Source organism: Panthera tigris, chromosome A1 (genome assembly GCF_018350195.1).
Source record: "Panthera tigris isolate Pti1 chromosome A1, P.tigris_Pti1_mat1.1, whole genome shotgun sequence".
NCBI classification, from domain to species: Eukaryota; Metazoa; Chordata; class Mammalia; order Carnivora; family Felidae; genus Panthera; species Panthera tigris.
The window spans coordinates 227,122,614-227,141,320 of NC_056660.1; the positions used below are offsets into that span (position 1 = coordinate 227,122,614).

The 18,707-nt window shown below is 40.4% G+C and overlaps 1 protein-coding gene across 1 annotated transcript in view; it reads left to right on the forward strand.

The window, feature by feature from the left end:
• The window catches only part of DNAH5 (dynein axonemal heavy chain 5), a 283,958-nt gene that overhangs the window by 194,358 nt on the left and 70,893 nt on the right, over positions 1 to 18,707 (forward strand). The window contains exons 53-56 of the mRNA XM_042997483.1: positions 2,265 to 2,395; positions 6,517 to 6,670; positions 8,028 to 8,295; positions 18,301 to 18,532. Of these exons, the coding sequence (XP_042853417.1) occupies positions 2,265 to 2,395; positions 6,517 to 6,670; positions 8,028 to 8,295; positions 18,301 to 18,532 (785 nt within the window). The remainder of the gene's footprint in view (positions 1 to 2,264; positions 2,396 to 6,516; positions 6,671 to 8,027; positions 8,296 to 18,300; positions 18,533 to 18,707) is intronic.

Here is an 18,707-nt window from a genome sequence, read left to right on the forward strand (position 1 = left end):
TTGATAAATGGGATTGGAATTTAACCAAGTCCCCACTGAGGCCCTAGCCAACCCTTTGCTGCCTCATCTCCTGATGTTTCTGGACCTAGTACTGAAGTTCCCACCTCCTAGGGATACCCCAGGCCTTTTGTCGACTCTGAGACTTCGTGCACCCCAGGCCCTCTTCTTAAAACGTAGCCCAACTCCTGCCTGGCCTGCCCACTTCTTTGTAGGAGACTCGTAGTTATCTTTCAAGATCCAGATCACGCTCCAGCTCCACACCTGAGAGTTGCCTTTGCCCAGCAGCACTGTTTCGTTTGCCGCCATTTTTACCTGTTTCCACACGCAGCGTGGTACATCCCCACGTTTCTGTTAGCAGGTCTCTCTCCTCTGCTAGCACATGAGCACCTGCGGGGCAGGCTGGGCATTGCTAATTTTTAAACTATTTGCTAAAGGAATTGAAAAATGAATAGTTTTATCTCACAATCTATAGAGTAAGAGAAAGATAGTACCATTTGAAGATCCTATTTGTGTTTTCTCCTTTATTTCTTTTTGTATTCTAGGGTATGAGTTTTTGAATCTCTTTTAAACCCTTCTACTTATTTATTCATGTATATGTTCGTTTGTCGTATGCGGTTTGAGGGTTTAACGTGTGCCAGAAACTGGGAATGGAATGTTGTAATGTAAGATCTAGGCTGGTTTCAGGAAAAGATATTGGGTGGAGGTTCCCAGTACCTAATTATCAACAATTATTTCAACCCTTAATATATTCACCAACACCAACGGAAGGAAATGGTTAGGACAAAAGATATATATTTGAAAAATATTAACCAAGGAAAGACACAGAAGATTCCAGTGTGGCTTTCAGTAGCCCCTTACCTGCCTTATCTGTGCCTCTTGAAGTAGTACCACGGAAAGAACATGAATAGACAGCAGCAAAATCATTCTTGCCAGTACTGTTCCTTACCTGCCTACAACAACTCCCCTGCCTACAACTGAGTAGGAGCCTGGAAGGACCAGTGTGCCACCCACCCATGCCACAGGCTCTCAGGTCCACAACAGAGACATGAACATGATCTTCCTTTCCGGGGGCTCACACTACATTGGGAGAAATAATCCAACAGCCACGAGTAGTCCCAGAATTTTATTATATCTGAATACAAAGAAAAAAAGAGTAGTCCCAACAGGAATAAAGTGTAGCCCCTGCCACAGGAGGTAGTCCTGAGAAAGGATGTTTACCAATATGTTCGTCAACATATTGCTAATTCCAGGTTACCCCAGCCACATAGAGGTGATCTGTCTCAGCCCCATTCTCATTATCATTAGTCTACAGAAAAGTGGGTATCACACCAATACCCCAGGCTCAGACTGCAGTTAGGTCGGAAAGAGAAGTAGTTATCATGTAAAGAGAAAAAAGCATCCAGGAGAATCCTACACTGAATCCCCTCTGTGGGGGTGTTGGAAGCCTGATGGTGTAAGCAATTCATCAGTAACAATAAAGCTAAAGAAACATGGGCTTCTGAACACCTGGGTGGCTCAGTTGGTTAAGCGTCTGACTTTGGCACAGGTCACGATGTCTCACGGTTCGTGAGTTCCAGCCCCGTGTGAGGCTCCATGCTGACAGCTCAGAGCCTGGAGCCTGCTTTGGATTCTGTGTTGCCCTCTCTGTCTGCCCCTACCCCACTCGCTCTCTCTCTCTCTCTCGCTCTCTCTCTCTCCTCCTTCTCTCCCCTCCTTCCTCCTCTTTTTCCTCCTCCTCTTCTTCCTCCTCCTCCTCCTCCTCCTCCTCGTCATCTTCCTCTTCAAAATTCCATCACCAATGCCACATTTTGGAAATTTTCTTCCCTTCGATTTAAATGCTCTGCCATTGTTCAAATGTGGAAGATACTCTAATCAACTCTTCTGTATTCCAAAGATATACATTGTCTTGAAATTTCAGTCTCTTTCCTGTCCCACTGCGTTAGGTTGGGAGACTGAAAGGAAACATCCAAGCCTCCTCGACTTCTTTTCTTTAAAACCCAGAGCAGGCCAAAGAGGGACTTCAGCTGACTTCTCTGTACTCGTCTCCTCTTGTTTCCCAAAGGCGCCCCCAACATATGCCCTGTCTGGTACTCTTCAAACACCATTCTATTTCAGAAATGCTGTCCTTCATCCAGCCAGCGTCTTTCTCCATTCCGATCCTGAGACACATATGGCTTCCCAAATGCTTCTTTTGAGTAAAGAGGAAAAAATGGAATATTTACATGTTGAACAATGATCTGTGTCTTTTCTATTCCGCATTCTAGATCTCACGTGTCATTGGCACGCCCCGGGGAAATGCCCTCCTGGTGGGGGTGGGCGGATCAGGAAAGCAGAGCCTGACGAGGTTGGCTTCGTTCATTGCTGGCTATACTTCCTTCCAGATCACTCTGACAAGGTAACAAGCTTTCACTGTAATTAACCTGAAATGGATTTTGATAGCAAGTTCTCAGAGGCCACTTGAATTTAGCATGCATTTTTCTTAAACATAAGGAATCATAATCATTTTCCCTCTTAAATGTTGAGTTATCATTGTCCCCTTTCAACCTTTGTTGTAGATGTGAAATTTTCACATTAATAATTGGCTTTTGAGATATTTCAGCCTCTCGTTGTAAATAGCTGCCCCCCTGCACTTATGCATGCCATGAGTGTTACCTGTATTCCTTTTGGTGTATTTCAGAAGAAACTTCTCCCTACTAGGTGTTAATTCAGGTTTCAAGAATGTTAACAAACTAGAAAAATAACTGAAAAATTTGTGTTTATTCATTTATTCGTACATTTAAAAATATTTGTTGAACACCAGCTATGCGCCAGGCACTGGCTAGGTGCTAGGGAGCACATGGCAAGTCAGCCTCGTGTCATCACAGAGCCTACAGTAGTCAAGGGGTCAGGCACCTGAGCAGTTCATTCAGTAAGGTGTCGTATGTAGGGGGCGCCTGGGTAGCTCAGTCGGTGAAGCGTCCGACTTCGGCTCAGGTCATGATCTCATAGCTCGTCAGCTCGAGCCCCGTGTCGGGCTCTGTGCTGACAGCTCGGAGCCTGGAGCCTTCTTCGGATTCTGTGTCTCCTTCACTCTCTTCCCCTTTCCCATTTGCTTGCACGCTGTCTCTCTCTCTCTCAAGAATAAATAAACTTTTAAAAAAATTAAAAAAAATAAGGTGTCGTATGTAGGTGCTATCTATGAGAAAGAAATAAATGCAGACCAGCTCCTATTGAAACATGAGGGAGGGACTCCTAACCTAGTGTAGGGGATGGTCAGAAAAGGCTTTCTGGAGGAAAAGATGGAAACCTGAATAAGAATAGGAGTTATCTCAGAGAAGAGGAACGATAAAGAACGTTCCAGGCAAAAAAGATCAGCACATGTGAAGTCACATGGAGGCCCTGGAAGAAGTAAAATATGGGTGGGTGTGCAGCATAAGATACTAAGTGGGGAAGGAATAGAAAAGGAGGCCTTTGAAGATATGATAAGGAATTTAGACTTTATCCTAGAGCAACAGAAAACCATTAATGAGTTACCCCTAGGAAGGGCCTATGGGTTTGTATGTACAGAAAATGGATGGAAGGGGCTAAACAGGAATAGTTATAAGGCATCCCAGGGATCTAGGCAAGAGATAATGGGACTTGAGTGGTAGCAGTAAGAATGGAGAAAAAAGGACAGACCTGAGATCGTTGGGAAGTTGAACTATTGGACTTGGTCCATCCTAGTTCTGGCTTGGAAAGATGATGCATACACTGATGCAAACCCTCCTCAAGATAGGGAACCCCGGGACGGTTGTTCTCGGACATACGTGTGTGGGGCGGGCGGAACCAGGAAGTGAAGAGTCAGCATGAAGAGAAAAGCAGGGGTGATTGAAAGGGGCTGAATTTCAGGATTAACCAAGATGAGAAACAGGAGGCCAGTTTGCGAAGTTTAGTTGGGCTGAAAATTATAAGAGGTTAACCTGTAGGCGTGGGACTAGGAAGTCTTGCCTTTTGGGCGTTGCTCTAGAGTTTTGGTTTGGCCCAGTAGGGCAAAGTGTACCCATCTGTCTTACTGATGGAGGCCTATCGATATCTACTAGGGCAAAGATCGAAAATGATTAAACACTGGGTTTAAGGCCCAGATATTCATGTGTTGTTGTTACACTTTCCATTTGGTTCAGATTATAGGCTTCTGCTTGGAGAATAAATCTAAAAGATTGCTGGTTTTTGTTTTGTTTTGTTTTTTTGTTTTTGTTTTTTGTTTTTGTTTTGTTTTCAAGTACTAGGACAGAGAGAAATAATTCTAATTGCCTTGTGTATAATTGTTCTAGTTTGGATAGAAGCAGAATTTGATAAGTGATATCCTATACAGGAAAGAGACTGGGCTCTGAGATTTTTTTTTTTAATGTTGTTTATTTATTTATCTTGAGAGACAGAGAGAGAGAATGTGAGGGGAGGGGCAGAGACAGAAGGAGAGAGAGAATCCTAAGCAGGTTCCACTCTGTCAGCACAGAGCCCTATGCAGGGCTCAATCTCACAAACCTTGAGATCATGAACTGAGCCAAAGTCAAGAGTCAGATATTTAACCGACTGAGCCACCCAGGTACCCCTGGACTCTGAGATTTTTGTTCCCAACATTTATTTAAAACTGTACAGTTTTCAAAGCACTTTTATATGCCTAGGCTAATTTGGTCTTTAAAAGAGCTTTATGGGTTAGCAGGGCATATAGTATTAGCCTATCTTACAGTGGAGACTCTATCACTTGTGGGAAATCCCAGATCTACCTGGGAATTAACCAACAGTATTTCTGGTTTCTGGTCTGGCTGGGCTTTGTGTCGTAATGCCTCAGGAAAAATATCTTGCACCTCTTCTCTCTGTGATAAATTAGTTCCTCTGCATGTCATAGTGGGAACGCTCTGTTACTAATGGAAAGGAGGGCCAAGGCCTGCTAGCCTTCCCATTGCCTTCAAGAGGCCGTCTTACTGCCTACACCTCTGCATAGCTATGTGGCCAAGAATCAGGAAGCAAGAGCCTCACATTCTGGAAACACAGACATTTGTAAGAAGGCTCAGGTCATTATTTGAGGCAGCGGGCCCTTGATCCAGGGGACTGGACTGGAAGTTTTTCCAAGTCAGGAGAAGCTGGGATGAGGTTTTTTTTTTTTTTTTTTTCCTCTCTGTCTCCCTCTCTAATGGGGAACTGCATCTTTGAAATTCTTTTCTAATCTCTCAGATCTCACTTCTCTAGACATTTTCTTAAAATATTGATGCCTGGTAGTGGGATTTCTGGTTCTAGGATTTAGGGTTTAGATGATCAAAAAGCACAGAGTATAGAAGTTAAATATTTAGTAGCTTTAAAAAAAATCAGACGGCCATTTGCTCTTGTGCTTTGAACTCTGAGTTTATTTAATGACAAAAAATTTCAAATAATAATTCAGTAAGTCTGAATCTCTAGGATTGGAAGATCTTTATTTTTACTTTTGGTGGTAATGGGCTGCCCTGTATTGGGACCTCTCTAATATTTCATGATTGCAGGCTGACTTCCACTAAAGGATTGCTTTTCATCGTGAAAGAAGATTTAGAGTGTGATATTCTGTGTTTCCAGCTAGTCTCCTACTGTGTACTGATTGCTCAGAAAACTCTTTTATGTGGGCCCCAAAGATGTGTTGGAAGATGAGAGGGCAACATTCTTTTTTTAACATTTTACTATTTAAGTAATTTCTCTACACCCAATGCAGGGCTCGAATTTACAACCCCGAGGTCAAGAGTCACCCACTCTTCCGATGGAGCCAGCCAGGCGCCTCGAGAGGGCACCATTTGTAATGAGGCATGTCCCTCACCCGAAAGAATAAGACTTGAAATTGCTTCATTTAGATTAATATGTGAGGTGTCATTACAATTCCAATGGCAGATAGGTCCTTAGTAAACATCCCAATTTAACCTTTGGTTTAGCGTTACCAACAAGTATTTTCAAAATGAAACATATATGGCTTCAGATGACACTTCGTTGTGGTAAAAACAGTATTTTGGTTTCAGGTTGACTTTTTACTCTAGGTTTTTATTTTGTGTCCCAGAAAATTATACTGTTTCATGATATGTGGAGTTTAAAAATCAGTTTCATATTTGCAGGTAAATATAATGTGATTTGACTTGATGTTGACTTATTGTGGTGATCTTTTAACAATATATGCGAGTATGGAAATGCTATGTTGTGCAACTGAAACTAACATAATGTTATATGTCAATTATGCCTCAAGAAAAAAAAATAGTTCTTAACTTTAGCGAATAAGGAAGTACTCAAAATTTTCACAAAATGGTTCACCTCTATTACTCCCAAAGGAGTAGGTATTCAGCACTGAAAGAAAGTTTTAAAAATCAATTTCATCCTTGTAAGTAAATACAATGAACCAGTAACATTCCCATACAATAAAATTCTTATCTGATGGAACAATATCAGCACTTCTTTTTATTAACCAAATGGCATAAAGCATTGTTATAACGATCTTTTCCTTCCCATCAAAATAATTTAGCTAACGACACAATGACATTATTTCTTTAGGTCCTACAACACATCAAATCTAGTGGAAGACCTGAAGATTTTGTATAGAACGACTGGACAGCAAGGCAAAGGAATCACTTTCCTCTTCACGGACAATGAGATTAAGGATGAGTCAGTTTTGGAATACGTGAACAATGTTTTATCATCGGGGGAGGTAGGAGTTCATATATCTTCATGCATTTTGACTCTTCAGATGGCCTCCTGCTTGAGAGCTCTCTGTGTCCTTCCATCACAGTTGTTGAATGAGTGCTATTATGGGGGATTAGGAGATCCCTATTAGGAAGAAAGGCTTTTTCTGTTGGGTTTGGAGAATAAAAGTGAGCTGATTGGATATTCGATATGCCCATTTACCCCCTCCAAGGGCTATGACTTCACAGTTAATAATAGAATCGTTTGTGTATTTTAAAATGTGGGGTATCTTATCTTGAGGACTTGGCTAATTTTTTTAAAAAAAGGATGTGTAAAGCTTTTTATTTTGCTGTAGTCCTAATAGTTTATTTTTGCTTTTGTTTCCCTTGCCTGAGAAGACACATCTAGAAAAAATGTTGCTAAGGCTAATGCCACAGACCACTGCCTATGTTTTCTTCTAGGAGTTTTATGGTTTCAGGTCTTGTATTTAGGTCTTTAAGCCATTTTCATTTCATTTCATTTCATTTCATTTCATTTCATTTCATTTCATTTCATTTCATTTCAGTTATTTTGTTTATGTTTAGAGAGACAGAGAAAGAGACAGAATGTGGGTAGAGAGGGAGAAAGAGAATCCCAAGTAGGCTCCATGCTCTCAGCACAGAGGGCTTGATCTCACAAACTGAGGTTATGACCTGAGCTGAAATCAAGAGCTGGGCACTCAACTGATCGAGCTACCCAGACTCCCCATTACCATGCTGTTTTGATTATTATGGGTTTGCAGTTCATTTTGAAATCTGGAATTGTGATACATTCATCTTTGTTCTTCCTTTTCAAAGTTGCTTTGGCTATTGAGGGTCTTTTGTGGTTCCATACAAATATTAGGATTATTCTAGTTTTGCAGAAAATACTATTGGTACATTGATAGGGATTGCATTGAATCTGTAGATTGCCTTGGGAAATATGGACATTTAATAACATTAATTCTTTTAATCTATTAGTATGGGGGTGTGCTCAATCGGTTGAGCATCTGACTCTTGATTTTGGCTCATGTTATGATCTCATGGGTTCATGGGATTGAGCCCCGTGTCAGGCTCTGTGCTGACAGTGTGGAGCCTGCTTGGGATTCTCTCTCTCCTTCTTGCCTGCCCCCCGCTCACATGCATGTATGCTCTCTCTCATTCAAAATAAATAAGTAAACATTTAAAAAAATCTATAAGCATGGAATGTCTTTCCATTTGTTTGTGTCATGAGGACTTTTGTTAATTTTTAAAGGTGAGTTTTAGGACACAAATGGAGGAAAGATATCATATGTATCGACCTATATATTTTGACCTGTTTGCATATGCCTGTACTGAATTTGAATGTTTGCACTTCTTTTGAAGGTCTCCAACCTATTTGCTCGTGATGAAATTGATGAAATTAATAGTGATCTCATATCAGTCATGAAAAAAGAATACCCCAGGCGCCCTCCTACCAATGAGAACCTGTATGACTACTTCATGAGTCGGGTCCGGCAGAACCTTCACATTGTGCTCTGCTTTTCACCTGTGGGGGAGAAATTTCGAAATCGAGCTTTGAAGTTCCCTGCCCTTATTTCAGGATGCACCATTGACTGGTTCAGCCGATGGCCTAAAGATGCCTTAGTTGCTGGTTAGTGTGGTGGACATTTTTGTCAGTTTTTGGTTAACATTTGTGTGTGTGTGTGTGTGTGTGTGTGTGTGTGTGCGCACGTGTGTTTATTTATTTATATTCTGTGCTGTTTGTTCTCTCTGTACTGGATTGAGTCAAAAGTCACTTTGTCCAGCAGTTTAGGATATTTACAAGATGCTGCTCTTTTATATTAGGTAGCTAATTTTTCCCAGAGTGTGGTTATCAGATAACGATCTTCTGTCTGTACTCCCTTGGATTAATTTCCAGTGATTCTAGTCTTCTCAGGGATGCTTAAAGGCTTTGTCTCAGTTGGATCCCCAGGCACGTTCCAGGATGTCCCAGGAAGGCACTGAGGTTTTTACTGCTTTGATAGCATTTGTGTTCTTTTCAAAGTGGATTGGCCCATCTCTGAGTAGTTGAAGCCAAATGTCTCTTGGACATTTCGTTCTCGTGGCTGCAGTGCTGGAAACCAAAGAAGAAGACATTATCCAGCAGTCCTCTGATGGTTCCTATCCTTGAAAGGAATGTTAGCTAGAGTGTTCTGGGACTTGGATCCTTGCTGCTTCCACTTCTGTGGAAGAGATGTTAGTAGAGGAGATGTTAGAGATCATTGAGTTTATGTTTTTTCAGCTTTGGGTGAGAAATTGTTTGTGGATATTTTAAGTGATGGGGATGTTTAGGCCTCACTCACCCTTGACCTGTTGTATCAGAATCTCAGGGGTGCCCTGTCTCATGGCAGTGGTTTTCAAACTTTTTGTCTGGTTATGTTTTAATAATAATTCAGAAGAGTCCTATTTCCCAGTAATACGTTGCTGGTAGCCTTGGTAGATCAAAGTGAGGTGAAGGAGGTGAGGAAGGGGCTGGAGCCTGCCCTCCCAGCCCCAGCCCACGTCTGTGTCACACCCACATCTGGTGCTCCAGTTCTGTGGTGCCCAGGGTGAGAACGACCGATCAGCCCGTCTCCTACAGATGGAGACACGGGGGACGCTGAAGCCGAGGGACTTGTCAGAGATTTAAGAAGCATTAGGATCTGTACTGGGGGAGGAACCCAGGCTTTATAGATTTATATATATTTTTAACAAACTCTTATCCACTGGGGACATTTTATTCTCTGCAAACTGCTGTTGACAATAATGTTTTTCCAATCTGTGGCTTTTAAACACAGAACGTTTTTACATATTCAAAGTACACATGTACATTTTCCTCTTTTGTCTTCTAAGGTTGGAGAAAAGGCCAGTGATTTAAAATTTTAAGTCCTCTTAAAATGTAAACACAACTAAGGGTAAAGCTTTAAAATTCCTTGAAGTAGGATATAAATGCAGAGCACACAATGACAGAATTTAAGAGCTATATTAAAGTTAACTATGAAACATGGTAATTAGTATGCAAGTACCTTGTAGAGTAGCATGTAAGGTATTATTATGAACAATAAAATAACAATTTCGGGTGACAAACATTGTAATATACCATAATTAAGATGATTTAATTTAACTATGGAGCCCTTCCTGCTAGGTCTGTATTTCAATCATCTCTTTTATTACAAGACAAAGGCCTCACTGATCTTTCCTTTGTTAATTTCTCACAAATCTGCCCCTTTCTTTTAAATCTCATCGTATCCACCCAAGCCAGGATTACATGGAGGTCAGGGAAGTTTTCATTTCCGTGTAGTTGTTTCCTAGCTGCTGTCCTGACTTTCAACGGATGAGGCTCCTTGTTTGTTTATTGTGAATGTATTTATTGAACTCCATGCTGTTTATAGAGCCAGGCATAGTAGGGAGTAAGGTGGGCTTGTGTCTTCAGTCCGGGTCCTCTTCCCAGGCAAGCTCATTGTCACCCTTCTGGGTGATGTGCCCCATCAACTTTTCTCTCTAGTCTCGTCGGTCCTCTGGCTGCCTGCTTGATACATTCTGTGCACTTGACTGCCTGCTTGATACATCCTCATGGGGGCTTTACAGACCGCTACTCCACATGTCTGCAGCTGAACTGCCTCTCCTCTGGTCCCTTCCCCAGGAAGTCCCACCGTTGTCCACGAAACCATGCAATCAGAGAGCTTTGTCTTTGTCTTGAACATCCCAGCTTCCTTCAGCTCTCAAGTCTGCTCCATTGGCAAATCACTTTGACTTTATCTTTTGTTTTTAGGTTTATTTATTTATTTGGGGCGGGAGGGTCAGAGAGAGAGGGAGAGAGAGAATCCCAAGTAGCCTCCACACTGCAGCTCATAGCCGGACACGGGGCTCAATCTCATGAACCATGAGATTATGACCAAAGCCAAAATCAAGAGTCAGATGCTTAACCAACTGAGCCACCCAGGTACCCCATGTTGACTTTATCTTTTAAATACTGGGGGACTGTCTCTAGCACTTTCCCTCTCACAGATGTCCTAGGCCAAGCTGTCATTGTCACTCACCTGGAAAACCCAGATCACTTTCTAATGACCTCTCCTCCTCTTCCAGCTGTCTGCCATCTATCCCACAATGCTGACAGAAGAATGAGGAAAACACAAACCCAACCACACAGCTTTCTACTTAGAACCTCGCATGACCTCCCCGTGCTCTTGGGAGAAAGGCCACGTTACGTAGCCTGGCCTCCCGGACTGGGAAGAGTGGCCCTGCCCACCCCCCATCTTCCCTTGAGGTCACTCTTTCTAACTATTCTGTTCTTCTGGATCCTTGAACAGGCTGCTTTTTCTTCCCATGCGACACCGTCCTCCTCCATCCTATTGAGCCCTCCTCCCTTTGTCTGGATGGTGCCGGCTCAGTCAAACTTCCCTTCCTAAGGGGAACAATCCTGCCTCCCCTTCTCCCCACAAAACTGATCCCATGGTATCACTTCATAGCACTCTGTGCTCTGCCTTCCTGGGGCTAACCACAGTCTGCCATTTGTATAGTTGTGTGTTGATCTGGCCCACTAGACTAAAAACTCCATGAGGTCAAGGACTACCTATCTTTTATTCACAATCTGGGCAGCTACCAGTGCTGAATGAATGAGTCAGTCTGTCAAAGTTCATTTACTTGCAGTCTTCTCTAACCCAACACAAACCTTCTCTCTCTTTTTCTCCCCAGATACACCTCTTTTGTTTGTCCTCTGAATGTGCTTTAATCATACTTATTCTCCATACATTGTCCCCCTTAGATCAAGAATATTCTCTTCAGTCTCCTCTGTTTATCTAAGTTCCAGAGCTTAGTCAGAACTCAACACATCCTTCACTCTTTTTTTGTTCTCTAAGGAATATTTAGTTTCCCGCCCTCCCATCTTGGACCTCCTATATCTTAGCACGTAGACTTTATATCATGTACCTGGTATTGAAATCTTCTTAAACTATTGGTAACCTGTAATTTTTTGTGGTATGTCTTCAGTCTAGTCTGGTAAGTATTTACTGTGCTAGTCACAGTAGTGGATAAAATAATTATAAGATATAAGACATAGCTCCTTTATTTAGTAAATACAAAATCTTGTTGGGAAAACCAACATCTATGCACCTAATATTAACCTCGCTTCTGTTAATTTGAAAGAATACCATGTGTGGGCATTGCAAATACTTAATATACTTAGGAACTTAAGTGTTGTTTATTGTTTTTGGAAAACTAGCCATGAGGTTTCTAGAAACAACCTTATTTAAGTTGTCTTCAGGATTCTGGTTCTAAGTTAAATTATTATCTCCAGCCACATCAGAAAGGAAGTACATGATTTCATTTGTGTTAGTATATATCATTTAGATTATACTATTTCCCATAAAATATTAAATTGTATATTTTTATAATTAATTAATATTTTATTGATATTTTATTCTTTAACAAACTTTTTTTTAATGTTTATTTTTGAGACAGAGAGAGACAGAGCACGAACGGGGGAGGGGCAGAGAGAGAGGGAGACACAGAATCCCAAGCAGGCTCCAGGGTCTGAACTGTCAGCACAGAGCCCGATGCGGGGCTAGAACCCATGAATGGTGAGATCATGACCTGAGCTGAAGTCAGACGCTCAACTGACTGAACCACCCAGGCGCCCCGATTAATATTTTATTCTTTAAGATGCATTTTTTGTTTCTTAAGCCTGTTTATTGAGGTATGAATGATATACAAAGAGCTGAACATATTTAAAATATACAACTTGATGTATTTCGAAGTAAATACACACCCATGGGACTATCATCGTAATCTGTACCATAGACAATCCATCACCTCCAGAAGTTTCCTTCTGACTTAAGTGTAAGAAGTTCTTAAGTTATTTCTTAATTATTATTATTATTATTATTATTTTGTGATAACACGACGTAAGATCTCTTGTAGTAATTTTAAGTATACAAATAGCATTGTTAGCTACAGGCATCATGATACACAGTAGACTTCTAGGACTTATTCATGAATAGCTAAAACTTTGTACTTTTTGTTACTTTCTGACTGGGAGGAGGGGGAAATGGGACCCCCCTCTTCCTAGTCCCTGGCAATCACAGTCCTCTCTGCTTCTATGAGTCTGACACTTCAGATTCCTCCTGTAAGTGGTATCATGGAGTATTTGTCCTTCTGTGTCAGGCTTATTTCACTTAGCATAATGCCCTCCACGTTCATCCATGTTGTTGCAAATGGCAGGTGTCTTTTTTTTTTTTTTTTTTTTTTTGGCAGGGTGTCTTTTTTAAGGCCGAATAATATTCTTTTGCATGTATATCCATTTAACCATCAACAGACATTTAAGTTGTTTCCACGTCTTGGCTACTGTAAATAACGTTGTTATGAGCACAGGGGCACAGATATCTCTGGGACAGTGATATTACTTCCTTTGGAAATGTGCCTGGAAGTGCGATTGTTGTATCATATGGTAGCTCTATTTTTAATTTTTTGAGGACCCTCCACACTGTGAGGACCCTCCTTTTTTTGCACACCCTTGCCAACATTTGTTATCTTTTGTTTTTTTTTGATAATGGTCATCCTAACTGATATGAAGTGATATCTCATTGTTACTTTGATTTGCATTTCCCTAAGGATTGGTGATGTTGAACACTTTTTCATATATCTGTTGGCCATTTGTATGTCTTCTTTAAAGAAATCTCTTTTCAGTTAATTTATCCATTTTTTTTAGAAATTTTTTTCAAGTTGTTTATTTATTTTCAAGAGACAGAGACAGCATGAGCAGGGGAGGGGCAGAGAGAGAGAATCCCAAGCAGGCTCCACGCTGTCAGTACAGAGCCTGATGTGGGGCTTGAACTCACGAAGCATGAGAACATGACCTGAACCGAAATTGTGTCAGACGCCTACCTGACTGAGTCACCCAGGCACCTCCCCACTTTGTCCATTTTAATCAAGTTACTTGTTTTTTTGCTGTTGAGTTGTAGGAGGTATTTATTTCACATGTTGTCTCTTATCAGAGGTACAGTTCGCAAATATTTTCTCCCCCATTCCATAAGTTACTTGTTCACTTGTTAATTGATGTCTTTGCTGTGCAGGAGATTTTTTCGTTTGGTGTAGCCCCATATTGTTTTTGCTTTTGTTGCCTGTGCTTTTGGTGTCATGCCCAAAAATTATGACCAAGAGCGTTGTCAAGGAGCTTACCCATTATGCTTCCTTCTGAGAGTTTTATGGTTTCAGGTCTTATGGTTAAGTCTTTAATCTACTTAATCTATTTTAATCTCAAAATAGATTGAACAATACATAGAGTGTTGTGTATGGTGTAAGACAGTAGTCCGATTTCATTCTTTTGCATACAGATCTCCACTTTTTCCAACACCACTTACTGAAGAGACTCTCCTTTCCTCGTTGTGTATTCTTGGCACCCTTGTTGAAAATCAATATATATATGGGTTTATTTCTGAACTTTCTTCTGTTCCATTGGTCTATATGTCTATTTTTAAGGCCAATACCACACTGTTTTAATTAATGTAACCTTGTAATATATTTTGAAATCAGGAAGTGTGACGCCTCCAGTTTTGTTCTTGCTCAGAATTGCTTTGTTTTTTTTTTGGGTTTTCTGTTGTTCCATATGAATTTTAGGATTGTTTTCTCTATTTCTGTAAAAAAATGCCATTGGAATTTTGATCAGGACTCTATTGAATCTGTAGATGGCTTTGGGTAGTATGGACATTTGAAAATAATAATTCTTCCAAATCATAAACATGTGATGGCTTTTCATATATTTGTGTTTATTTTAATTTCTTTCATTAGTAGTTTATAGTTTTTAGCGTACAAGTCTTTCATTTCCTTTGGTGGAGTTTATTCCTACATATTTTATTCTTTTGGATGCTATCATTATAAATTAGTTCTTCTTAATTTCTTTTTCGGATTGATGTTATTGCCCAGAGTATTTATCTAATTTAAAGATGCTTACTTAGAAGATTGATACTAGATTTTGTAGTATTTTCATAACGAAGTGCTTTTGGGAAAAATGTGAGTTTTTTCATACGTGAATTTAAATTGACTAAGTCTCTTGATAAAGCATTTAAAGAAAAATATGCCTTGTTTTATGTTGTAAAGTCTTGTCTTTTCCACCATTTAATAACCTCCATTTTGGCAAACCTTTGTTTTTAGCTTTATATGGCGTTGTCTTGAATGAATTGTTTCTTTAAATGTCTGTATTCTCTTCATTCTGGTGGTCTTGTCTGTATTTTTTTTTTCTCTTTTTTGTCCCTTCCTTGGCTACCTTTAGTTTAGTCTTCATTTCCAAGATGGTTTTATCTTTTTCTTCTTATTTCCTGAGCTCAGTCAATTCCTTTTTTCATTTCTTCCTGATACATTATTTGGTCAGTTTCTTTTTAACTTTTGAATTTATGATTCAAAGTAGTTTATGACTCATTCAAAGGCTTCTCTGGGGATACTGGCATCAATTTGTGGCATGTTACAGTTTTAATTTGGTTTTTTTTTTTTTTTGGGAGAATGAGGGACAGAGGTTTCCATCAGCTGAGGCATTTTGATTTTCCTTTCCTATTTCATTTTTTTATTAGGTTTTTTCGTTTAATTCCAGTATTATTAAGATAGTAGTCTTGCATTTCTTAATGATACTCTGTGGTGCTAATGTCACTCCTAAACCCATGAACTTCATTTTGATTTCTCCACGGTAAAGGTAACTTTTAATGTTCTTCTAGATTACATTTTAAATAAGCACATTGTTATCAAAGTAGGCCATCTTCACTTGAAAATGAAGTCTCAAGCAAAATCAATAGCCTATATATGGTGTATTTTTTTTCAAAGAAGGCCATTTTAATTATGTGAATAAAATGGCCCTCTTTGAGAATTATTACTTGATTTATAATATACAAGACATGGTCTTATGAGCTAGCCACCCCTGCTTCTGCAGCCGCTCACAGCTGGTGATACATCCTCAAGAAGGCAGCTTCGCGTGATAACCCCTCAGAAAGTAATGCCAACCACAACAGTATCCACATTTTTTTCTGGGAAAATTAGCCTGTTTTGCTTATGAAGCCCATTAGTCAATAAATATTTTTGGACTTGGTGCTGCAGTTGAATGTGTTTGCTTAGCACTCTAAAAGACTACAGAGTTCAGTTCTCTTTGGACTTCTAAATCAAGGTGACATGGGCTTTGGAGTCCATCATCCTTGCATTGAATCGCCAACCTGCCATCTGCAAGGAAACTCCTCTAAGCCTCATTATTCTTCTGTACAAAAGGCGCATGTTAAAATTCATCACTTAGGGATGTTGTAAGGATTAACTGATAAGGTTTTGTCAAGATTAGACATGCTCACCCTCTGAAGGTATCGGTTAAGAATGTGTTTGGCTGTAAGAGAAAACCAGAGAAGTGCTTGCTCAAGCAAGTCCTTTTTTCTCCCCCCTTCTCCTGCTGCCAAGAAAACACAGAGCTGCACAGTCCAGGATGATGCCATTCGGGGGGTCTTACTCCTTCTATCTTGCTGTTGTCCTTAGGGTGTGGCTTTTACTCTTACAGGCACAAGGTGGCTGTTGCATCTCCAGACATTATGTTTGTTGATGCCTTATGAAATTTGCCTTTTAGTTCAGGGCAACGTTCTTCCCCAAGAACTTTTGTCTGCACGTCATTGGCCTCAACTGGGTCACCCCTACTTGTAAGAGAGTCTGGACAATCGACGAATTTTAGTTGGGCAGATTGTTACCTTGAGCAAAACAGAGATTCTTTCAGTAACAAAGAGAGAGGATGGCTGCTGGATAGGCAACTCATGCCCCTCTTTCCCTTTGTTACTTCAATTCTTTTCATCTCAATGAAGTGGAAATTGAAGGGCACCAAAATTCAGGCAGGGATCCGAACATTCTCCTCTCTATCCCACACATACCTCACCTCATTCCCATCAAGTGCTGTGAGCACACAACACCAAAATATAACCCATACCAACCTCAGGCTTCAGTCTGAAGATGGGCCCCCAAACTGGCATTGCTGCTTTGGTGATTAGATAATAGAGATGACCTTGGAAGGGTTTTCCATGGCCTCTTGCTTGAGCTTAGCAGGCTTTGGTCACGCTAAGTAAAAGTGATTTGATTGTTTTCATAGCCTTCCCTGCACCAGAGATTGTGAGTCCTTGGAAAAATATCCTTTGAATCTACTCTATTTTTATTCTCTTTGACTTTTAGAGAGATAAAAACAGCACTTGCTACATAAAAAAGAATTCCCCATATTGATACTCTCTGTTCACATAAGAAGGGAAAAAAATCATTACATAGTAAATACGAGGAGGTTTTCAGAAAGTGGGAACCTCCCCGAGGATACCCTGTAATGCCAAGTAAAGCACTTAGCATCATGCCTGGCTCATGGTGAATATTGCTGCTGTAGGGGTTAATACCTACTACAAAAACTTTATCCTAGGCAAAGATTGTTCCTGTGTTCCCGGTGCCTAGACTTAAACTTCCTAGAAGTTAAACTGTTCTTTGTAGAGATTGCTTAACTCATATGAGAAAATATGACTTCTGAGTCTTAATTTATGGCCTTTCAATGTATATGGTAAACTTTGTTTATAACCAAGCCGAGAAATGGTACCTATTATTTACATAGATGTAAACACTACCCCACAATTGCTTTAAGAACTTAATTTAGTGATCAGTTGCTAATCATTTTTTATTTCTTTGTCAACTATCACCAGATAGGTTTGTTTAGTTGATTCCTTCTCTTTCCTTTCCTTTTTATTGGCCGTATTTATATCTGCAACTCTTATGTACATTATTCAATGCTTTAAGTACTTTTCAAGCAAATCCGTAGGCAGTTTTGTATCCCCCAAGATACATAAAGTTGGTTATGGTAACTTCTAACCGCATTGTGCATAACCTTTGTAAATTCCTTGGCATTGAGACCAAATTTCATACTAGTCTTTAGCTCCACGGTACCATCACAGGGCTCGGTGTGCCGCAGACACTCAGCGTGTTTGTGGTGATTGATTAGGTCTGGCTTTATGGCCTCTTCCTATAATAGGAAATGCTGCCTTAGAATGGGTCCCATGATTGGCAGTATCGGGAAGACAAAGGTCTTCAACAGGAGGTTTTTACCCAAACATTTTTAAAGGACACTGTAAATTAGAATTGACTGCAGATGGCCACCCACCACTTTTAAGAACAGGATGACCCAGGCATAAAAAAATATAGTGGCAAACATTCCACATACCAAATGCAGTCAGAGCCTGGGGGAATTAAGGGTATGACAGGTTCTGCATTTAAAAATAAATGGGAATGTTAAATTTGAGTACCAGGTGGGCACTGATTTCTGAGTTATTTGTACCACTTTTGCCCTTATGTGAAGCATAAAACAGGCTGGCTGTTGACCAGAACCTGCAGCCATGCAGAAGAGACTTCTTTGCATAAGTAACAGAAAACAAAGGCTAATGATAGTCTTGAGGTCTGTTACAGCTTTATAAATGAAAGGGAAAATAAAATTGTTGAAATCATAGGCCTGGGGCCAAAAATGCTGACAGATATTTACCAGGTTTGGGTATAAAAATGGTATGCAGTCCTAAAAAATATCTAAATCTTTCAAAATTAGCCAGTTAACTTTTCAGATGGTCATTCATGTGTATATTTCACACACTGCCGTCCTTATTCCTTCTAGTGTCTGAACACTTCCTGTCCCCCTATGATATTGACTGCAGTTTGGAAACCAAGAAGGAAGTGGTCCAATGCATGGGCTCCTTCCAGGACGGGGTAGCTGAGAAGTGTGTTGATTATTTCCAGAGATTCCGACGGCCTGCTCATGTGACTCCCAAGTCGTACCTCTCCTTTATTCAAGGCTATATGCTCACATATGGAGAAAAGCGTGCAGAAGTGCAAACCCTGGCCAACAGGTAAGTGTGAAGTTCGGATATAAAGTTGTTTTAAAGCCTTGGCTCTCAACGGGGAGCAAATTTGCTCCTAGGGAGCCGTTTGCAATGACTAGAAACATTCTTGTTTGTTACACCTCAGGTGGTCGGGAAGGGGTGCTGTTGGCAGCAAATGAGTAGAGGTCAGGGATGCTGCTAA